The following is a 9,090-nucleotide window of genomic DNA, read 5'->3' as shown; positions in this document are numbered from 1 at the left end:
TCCTAGTTCTAGCTCGATCCTTCGACTAGTCCTAGAAACTCGCTCCCCGCGATTCTAAAGGTTAGCCCGATGTTGCGCGAGGCAGACAGACAGTCGAGACTGTATCTTAGTGCGATTAGACTATCTGTAGGGCTGAAAAGGCCGTTGTTGGTGGTGGCCATACTGATCCTCAAGCGACCGAATGGGTTGTCGTGATGGAATCGGGACCGCCGCGGGCATTTGCCTCTCAAGACGCTGGAAATCCTCCTGTTCTAGTGTTGCGAGAAAAGAGATCCTTCGGGTTTCTGAAGAAGGCCGTTTCAAATTATGCCCGCTTAAGTGCAGTGTCTTTATCTCTTAGGGAATAGTCACCCTTGATTCCTCGACACGTAATCAGGATCAGGGGATCGGCTCTATCGCAATCCTCGGGAGGTCTATCTCCTTTGCCGGGCTCCGGACTCACGACTCAGGCGGACGACCCACCTCGGACCCCCAACTCTACCAAGATTTCGTGTCTAAAGCCGAGCAGAGCATAGCCGGAGAAGTATGAGTGAACTTCGTCAATCTAGGCCTAGTTACCATATTGCCGACGGCCGATTTAAGCACGGAAATAGCTTACTGATACCATATTCCGTTACCCCAGGACACACTCCATCCCTTGGACTGGATGTCTATGAGAGTTGGATAATTACTTGCTTGTCACATTCCCCACGGGATAGTAATATTGGGTATCATCACTTTCCCTTCCGTCGGGAAGGACGGGATTATTGTCCGAACACGTCCGTTCCGATCTAGAAATAGGCAAGTCTATTCCACCAAGTGTGTCCAGATTGCTGATTCGTTGATATGGTCTGCACGGCCAATCAGTTTGCCCCTCGCAATTACGAGCTACATAGCCATCTAATTTGGCTTTGGTGAGGGGTTCCAATAATTTTCTAGCCATATATTGCTCCAAATTACAAGGCTGTTCACTCACCTAAGGCCTAGTATGAGGATCGTACATCTATCTGTGCTAAGATACAGTTAGACACAGAGTCTTAGAATATGGGCCATTCTCACGATGTTCTATCATTGAATTACATCAATCAGCTTCGTGAATCCAGGCATCGGTGCTCGCTATCTCCGTTCGTGAATAAAAGTTGCCGACTTACCGACTGATGCGTCGATGGCGTTCGGCGTCGTAAAGCCACTTAGCTAGGACTGAGGGATGAGGCGCTTTTTTGAACCAGTTAGGTATCCTCTTCGTCATTCCAGTGCATTAGGTGCCCTACCTAGCGAGCTTCGGTCGCCGTAGAAATGTCCAAGCGCACCTAGCGTATCGCCGAAGGCGCTGAGCCTTTGCCCCTCGTTCGCTTGTCATCCTATTTTGGGGCGTATTCGGCGTATGATGATTCAATCTTCTGCCACATTCCAAGGGAGTTAATCAGCTTATTGATGAGAGTAATACAGATACCCGGGACTCGCAATCTAGATGACCGATATAACGTTCTGACTCATCGACGCTCGGCGATGGCTATGCGTATGCTGACGTCGGCACCGAAAACGACGTATCTGTGTCATCTTACTACTGATCGTATTCATATACGCATTCGCCGAGAAGTAGATGTTTGATACCAATTATCACAGCTTACTCTAGAGGCTAAGGATTTTAATGATGTCTACCAGTATCTGTGTATTTAGTAGGAGAGTGTTCTTTTTCTGATTGAGACTATGATCTACGTGGATTTACATGTGAGCTTATGGCTGAAAAAAATACCCCGCGTTTACTTTTCCTGCGGTGAAGCCTATAGAAGTACAGTCATCAATCGTTATTTGGTAGCACATGTAGCAGACTGAGACAGCAGACAGCAGCAAGACGGGTTGTACGGACGCATGAGATCATGCATTTCACTACACGTACGCGTAATATCAAGCGAGCCATGATCTGTTCTTTCATTCATATATCGTATTTCCGAAAGGCAAGATCATGATTAGACGAAGTAGCTTTCGCCGGGACCTGCGAGTCCTCCCGGTCGGAGATTTGTCTCCCTGTAAAAGTGCAGAAACTTGCCGCTCTTCACGAAGATGGCGTACACGCCGTTGACGTATAGAAACCCCTCGGCATGAGAATTTTCTCTGCAGTGGAGTTCCCGTTGGTAAAATTCCAGCGCGCGTACGCGGCGCGAGTGAAAATCATGCCCATTCGAGAAAGAGAGTAGTGCTTCGAATCACACCCCGTCGGCCCCGAGACACCTGCGGCGATGGATATGTGACTCCATGTCTCTGCTGACTGCAGTGTAAAACATTCGTGTACGCTGCGGAAGGCGACATTGCGGCCCGTTCTTGTCCAACTGGCCCGCAAACTATCATATGATAGAGAACCCTGAGTTAAAACATAAGGCTTGTGTATATATCTAGTCCTAGCCATCCAGCCTCGTAGGAATGCCTCCCAGTTGTGAAAACCGCCATGATAGAGTCAACCACACGATAGTTTTCGAACGTACCTGAGATTCTTCGACGACGCCCCTGAATTTGTACCGTGTCACGAACCAGATCCTCACACCACCATTTCGGACTACCGGGGAAATAGGAACGCCAGAGTATCAACAAAGGACTAGTAAATCGAAGCCAGCGATGGGTATAAGCATATAAGAGCTAAATAATGATGGAATTATGACGATACACTTTAGAAAAATGCAAAAAGTAAGATATGGTGGGATAGAAGGTTGCCCATTCAGGACAGTAGGATGCTCAAGAAGGGAACGGATGACCATAGTCGACCAACTGCAGGTAACCGACATGATACTATTGACCCGGAGTGGCGGTACGGCGCATCGAACATGCTTTAGGCGAAGGTGTAAGAGCTAGAAAGGAATAGAAGGCCAAGAGGAAGCCAAGAAGATTAAATGGGCGTAGGAAAAATCGAATCGAATCGCACATTAACCGAAAGACCTACGGCGACGACGTATTGGATCCGTAACGCACGTGGCACCGGGGCTGTCGACCACAAATTGGTGTTTAGGTAGAGACGGATGAAGGGTATCAGATCTACAGAAACACGATACACGGGCCGAAGACCCTACATGCTTCAAGATACACCAACGGGCGCGGCATCATCCGAACGGTATACCATCCTAGGTAGGTGTCATAGATCTGACGGTCCCTACCTACTAATAAAGGCTACTTGCATCAACCACTATAATTCCATCCAACCCAGGAAATTAGTCCCTATACGCTGTGTATACGGATAGTAATTTTGCATTAGCCCCGATCCCATCAGCCTTACAATGATGATATCACAATCACAATCTCGGAAACTGAACGAACAGGGGGCGACCAGCCGGTTGGGAGCAATAAAAAGGGGTCCAGGAACCGCCTCCGGCCACCACTCCGTCTTTTCTTATTGGTATGTCATATATCTATTATGTCGGCTTATCAATCTAGATGGTCGGAGATACTTACGCACCAAACTAGGACGACCGCACACACACATTCTTTCCCGATAGGAAAATCATACGAGAGCACTACGAAAGCTTACACACAGCCCTACTCGAACCCACATACATGGCCTCCTCACACAACCGACTAAAGGATGACTGCCCCTCTGAGTTATTCCGAGGAGGAAGATGAAAAACTTTCATGTGAAAGAACAAGTTGCCAATCAACATCGACGGGCGACTTGGTTACCACAGATCTTGCAGTCGCCTACATCCTATAATGGAGTTAGACTAGGAAGAAAGAATGGGGAGAAGTACCTACCTACAGGTACGGTACAAGTTAAATACACTAACCCCTTGTCTTAGATCTAACAGCCAAAATGGAAGAGTGGCGGGTAATGGGAGGCACTGTGTTACTCAACAGTACGGAAAAGTTCTAGGAAAGTTACCAACCTGCGAACAGTCAATAGCCGTAATCCCTATGACCAATGCGCCGACATGGGGACAGTTTTAGATATCGCCCTCTTGTCTAAATCTATTGTGACCTAGATAGCTTCTTCAAAACTCGAGGTAGTCTACTTAAACGACGTGGTTGGTTCTGTGTGCAGTGGACCTTACTGGCGAGGATGAGTTATGGATATCATGTGTAGATCAGATTGTCATTGACGACTATCACGCAAAATAGAAGAAAATCAAGTGCTCTACTCTTTTCCATGCAGACGCCGTGCCAAATTTCGTAGTAGCCACTCCAAACTCCAAGCCTATGCCTTTATGCTACATGGAAATTTTGAGATGGGCAACAATATAGTTGCATAACATACCCCCTTGGTCCTCGCTATATCCTTCGCCTCTTTCCCTTATGTGACAGCTCATGTTCCTCTGTCCAAGCATCCTCGAAGACAGTCGGTAGCTTCGTGAAGTGGTTATCCTTATGACCTAGGTATCGTACCATTTGGAACGCACCCGTACCGACGGACATAGTCTGTCCCATGATGATCTTCTCACTCACACCCTCAATGCGGTCAGCCTTCATTCCGGCTGCTGCATCGAACAGATGATCAGCTGTTTTCTCGAAAGATGCGAGTTGCAATACGCTGTCTCGCATCTTAGATAGACCGAATCGGGTAATTCCGAGAATTTCGCCCTTGTAAGTCATAACGTCGGCTAGCAGTTCCATGTGTCGCGGATCGATGTCCATATCGCCCATGACGCTTGAGATTTCCTGGGCGATAGTAGTTCGTGCCGCCTCAATTCCGAGGACGTCGCGACATTCTAGAATACTGTTGGTGCGAACTTTTGTACCAACAACTCCTTCAGTGTTGATACATTGTTGCAAACCATAACCTTCAACCAGGACCATGTTGTAATTGCTCTCAGGATCCACGTTATCCATAGACTTTGGTGCCTTCTTGCCCAGTCTCTTTCTCCGGTCTTTAGCTTTTTCAGTTTGAATAATAGCACGAGTAGCCTCCGGGTATCCAGATATTGGAACTGCCGGTAATACACGTTTGAGATGACTGACTCGAACGAGTAGATCGGCTGTGGCCTCTGCAATAGCTGCTTTGCTCTTAGGTGCTCGCCGAGTTGCGGAAGCATCGGTATCCGGGAGTCTAATAGTTATCTCGATTGATGCGTCTTGTTCGAAGACCTGAATATCCGTCCTCTGTATCTTCAACTTCTTCTGTTTGACAATTGCGTTTGCAATGTCGTCAAGGGTAATACCAATGTGCATGCCTTCTAGTGTCTCAGTGTTGATATGAAGAGCAATGAAGGCCCTATATGGCTCCCATTCGTCGTCCATGAAGCGAAGGACATCTTCGACGTAAGTCTTCTCGATTCGAGCACGTACAATATGTGCCGCCGTAAGCTCTCTATCATTTTCCAGGGGGCAGGTAATAACTGGCGTGCTAATCAACTTCGAGGCATTGATAATTTCCTTGATACGCGGAACACCCTGCGTAATACTCATACCGGCAACACCTGCGAAATGGAAAGTCTTCAACGTCATCTGAGTTCCGGGTTCACCAATTGACTGTGCGCCGACGGCTCCAACGGCATGACCAGGTTCTACGCGCGCCTTCGAATATTTTTCTAGGCACAATGCGATAAATTGGCGGAGTGTGCGTTCAGAAACCTTCGCCACTCTCTCGGACGCCATCCTTGAAACTGTCCCCTTTTCTTTTTTGTGAATTGCTGCCAAAGATCCGGTAGGTCGAGTGAGAAGAGGATCAAGACCTGCAGAGGCCCGGAATTTGGCCAATTTCTTTGCTAAACCCTCCATATGTCCGTAGACGGTATCTAGGAAGTTACGAGCACTTTCATGCTCATCAATAGCGTAGTCACTATCGTCCCTATAGCCCAGGGACTCACCATGCAACAATCCTCGTCTCTCATATCGATCGCGTTCCTTTTTGAGGATGGAGTCGCAAAGCTCTAGGATCTCGAAGGGTAACAAGGCCCTGTCCGAATTGCTCCAACTAAGATTTTCGGCATGAGACCAGGTTCGTGCGAAGTTCACGGGGACGGCTTTGCCTTCCATGTCAACGGGATCGAGCTTATCAGCACCAAATTGGAACTGCACCACTCCACCACCTGAGGTCCTAACTGTATCGTCATACTGGGTTGAGAGGTCCTCTAGCGACTTCATCAAACGACGAGACATGTAACCAGTTTCGGCAGTCTTCACAGCTGTATCGACTAGACCTTCTCTTCCGGACATAGCGTGGAATATAAACTCGGTTGGAAGAAGACCGGTGTAGAAACTGTTTCGTACGAAACCTTTCGCAGGAGCTTGGCGGGTGTTTTTGTGGAAGTGGGGAAGAGTTCGATCCTGGAAACCGTCGACAACACGTTGCCCGCCTATAATCTGTTGCCCGACGACCGCTACCATCTGAGCGACGTTGATGTTTGAACCCTTTGAACCGGATGAGGCCATGATCCAAGGGGCATTGTTTTTACTGAGTGTCTTGATACAGTAATCTCCTGCTTCTTGACGGACCTTGCTAAGAGTACCAGAGATCTTGGTTTCTAGTGTCTCTTCCATAGTACAACCAGTGGCTTTTTCGAGCTTGTTCGTATTGAATTGTTCGATGAAATTGTCGGCCTTCTTATATGCATCCACAACAAGTTCTTGTTTCTTTTCGGTAAGGGTGGCTGAGGGGAAGACATCACCGATACCGATTGAAAAACCTCGATTGGTCAAATTTCGGGCACAAAGCTTAGCCAGCCGGTTCATCGCCGTGACAGCTGCATCGGGACCAAAGTCCCGGAGAATGACATAGAATATAGACTCCTTTTTTCCTGCTCCCACCGTAGATTTATCCATTCGACCGCACATGACCTCTGAATTTCTCACAACAAGCCATCCATCATTTGGACACATATCTGGGGCTCTTGGCTTTTGACCCGGGGGAGGTGGGCCAGGTTCCACGTATTCTCTGCATTTTGCATCAAGGTTGACTTTGACAGGTGATTCCTTGTTAGGTCGCATGAGCATACTGAATATCTGCTTCCCTGTCCAAAGTCGCTTCGGGGCAAGGATAGCTGGAGGCGGCAAGTCAAGATGAGTGACACCATCCATCATCTGCATAACGATGTATGTGAATGTTCTACGATCATAGAAATTATCTTTACTGCTAAGCAGGTAGGCAGCCGTGATGAAATCTTGTGTAGCCGCAATGATAGGCTCGCCGTTTTTGGGTGTTGCCAGGTTGTGCTTGACTCCCATAAGAATCATAGCTTCAGCACGAGCTTCTTCTGTTTGGGGCACATGAAGGTTCATTTCGTCGCCGTCAAAGTCGGCGTTGTATGGCCCACACACACACTCGTTGAGTCGAAAAGTTCTCCATGGTCGAATTTTGGCGAAATGACTCATGATACTGAGTTTATGAAGCGACGGTTGACGATTGAAAAGAACAATATCATTGTCCTCAAGATGACGTTCAACAACGTCACCTTCTCGTAGATCCCTTGCGGCAGTCTCTTTATCGGCAAACCTGAGAGATATTTTGAATGACTGATCACCATCTTGCTTCAGCACCGCTTGCGCACCGGGCCATACGTTGGGTCCATTCAGCACACATGCTCGAAGCTTGTCAATATTTCCACGATGTACTCGCTCAGGGTATGTCAAGTTCTTAGCGACAAGCACTGGTACAGCGACTTGATTGATAGCCAAGTTTGGGTCGGGTGAGATGACGGTTCGGCCGGAAAAGTCGACACGTTTTCCAGACAAATTACCACGGAATCGTCCTTGTTTTCCCTTCAAGCGCTGGCAGACACCTCTTCCAGTTTTCATGCCGTTCTGTTGTAGACCGGGAACGTCGCTGTTCACATATAAAGCGATCTGCAATTGCAGATATTCCCATTGCTCCATGATGGTCTGGAGGGCGGTACCCTTTTCCAAAGCAGAACGAATAAGACCACATGCCCAGACAATATCGCTAAGTCGTGCTGTAAGGTCGTCCTCATTACTTGCACCCTCCTGGGCGACAGAAGGCCGAATACACACAGGCGGGGCAGGGAGATATTGCCAGAGGAACATTTCGGGGCGACCTTCCGAAGGGTCGAGTCCAAGCAATTCGCAATCTGTAGGACTGATCTGTTTGAATAGGTTCAAGACTCTGAGGGGATTCAGGTCTTCAAATGCTTTCCTCAGATGTTTTTCAAGGTCATGGACGTGTTTCTTGGCTTCTAGAAAGGAGCTGTCGAATTCAATTTTGCTGGTAGGGGGTTGTTTCTTTTGCGAAGTTGATTTGTTGAAGGCGATGAACTTGTCGTGAACGAGTTTAAGAGCTCCAACTTTCCGGACCTGACCATTAACTGCTCCACAATAAGGGCAATTCTTGATCTTCCTGCATGCTTCGTTGATCTTCTTGCAAATAGCGCTGCGTCGCATATTATCAATGAAGGGTCGTCTTAGCTCTTTGAGGTAACTTCGCCTTTCCGATTCTGGCAATAGTACTCGTGAACAGTCTTTGCAGATGTTTTGCAGGATCGTTATCGTGAACTTGATGTAACCGATGTGGAAGGCGGGTAACGGTAGTCGAATATGGCCAAAGTGACCAGTGCAGTCTTGTAGTCGCAGACCACACGTCGTGCATATTCCGGTCTTGCTCGAGGTACCCTGAAAGAATTGATAATCAGTATTTGAAGAGAGTAGACAGTGGCTAATTGCGACCACTCACCAAGCGCTTGTCGAGAGGACCGTTTGCTATTGGTTCTCTGCCTCTGCCGACATCGTACATAGTTCTATCGGACACTTCTATAACGGCTTGATTGACGATATCCTGGTTCGATTGAATGCCGAATTTTAGCTGTTTAAACTTTTTCGGCAGCTTATCGACGACCTGGTGCTTGACCGGGATGATCGTCGTTGTTGTGGTAGCCATTTTGCTCGACGGCGAAAATGCGCGCGCAAATCGCGAAGAGATTCCTTAGAGGTCACCCCAGACCGGGTATTGTGTTATAAAAGCCCAGTAATGAGGGCAATTGACGCTTCATTCCACACATGAAATACCAGCGTGGACCAGAAGCGGCGCGGGAGATAAAAGAAAGTCTAGTGGGTCAAAAGGAAAGAAGTTCGTCGCATTTATAAATTTTAGTATTGAAGAAAAGTTTAAGCTAGCTACCGGCGATAGAGTTAGAGTCATTCGGCTCGTGCCCCACCATTCTATTTCAATAGACAAGCCGATAA

General features: G+C 47.7%; 1 protein-coding gene across 1 annotated transcript; it reads right to left on the bottom strand.

Moving 5' to 3' along the window:
* Positions 1–4,069: 4,069 nt before the first annotated feature.
* On the bottom strand, positions 4,070–8,998 carry F4822DRAFT_200781 (beta and beta-prime subunits of DNA dependent RNA-polymerase). Its single transcript, XM_051453731.1, has 2 exons — positions 8,582–8,998; positions 4,070–8,520 (listed from the first exon to the last, which is right to left on the bottom strand). The coding sequence occupies exons 1-2, from the start codon at positions 8,783–8,785 to the stop codon at positions 4,231–4,233; spliced, it is 4,494 nt and encodes a 1,497-aa protein (XP_051315230.1). The 5' UTR covers positions 8,786–8,998; the 3' UTR covers positions 4,070–4,230.
* Between the last annotated feature and the right edge of the window lie 92 nt (positions 8,999–9,090).

The sequence above is a fragment of the Hypoxylon trugodes genome (genome assembly GCF_022578975.1).
Source record: "Hypoxylon trugodes strain CBS 135444 unplaced genomic scaffold F4822scaffold_4, whole genome shotgun sequence".
NCBI lineage: Eukaryota > Fungi > Ascomycota > Sordariomycetes > Xylariales > Hypoxylaceae > Hypoxylon > Hypoxylon trugodes.
Note: the sequence above shows the minus strand (reverse complement) of the source record. Positions and strands in the feature narration are given on the sequence as shown.

Bases quoted from the DNA above. Each gene is read 5' to 3' on its own strand.
- F4822DRAFT_200781 (XM_051453731.1), bottom strand. From the start codon at position 8,785: ATGGCTACCACAACAACGACGATCATCCCGGTCAAGCACCAGGTCGTC. The intron at 8,521-8,581 runs GTGAGTGGTCGC...CAATTCTTTCAG, and splicing joins GTCCTCTCGACAAGCGCTTG to GGTACCTCGAGCAAGACCGG.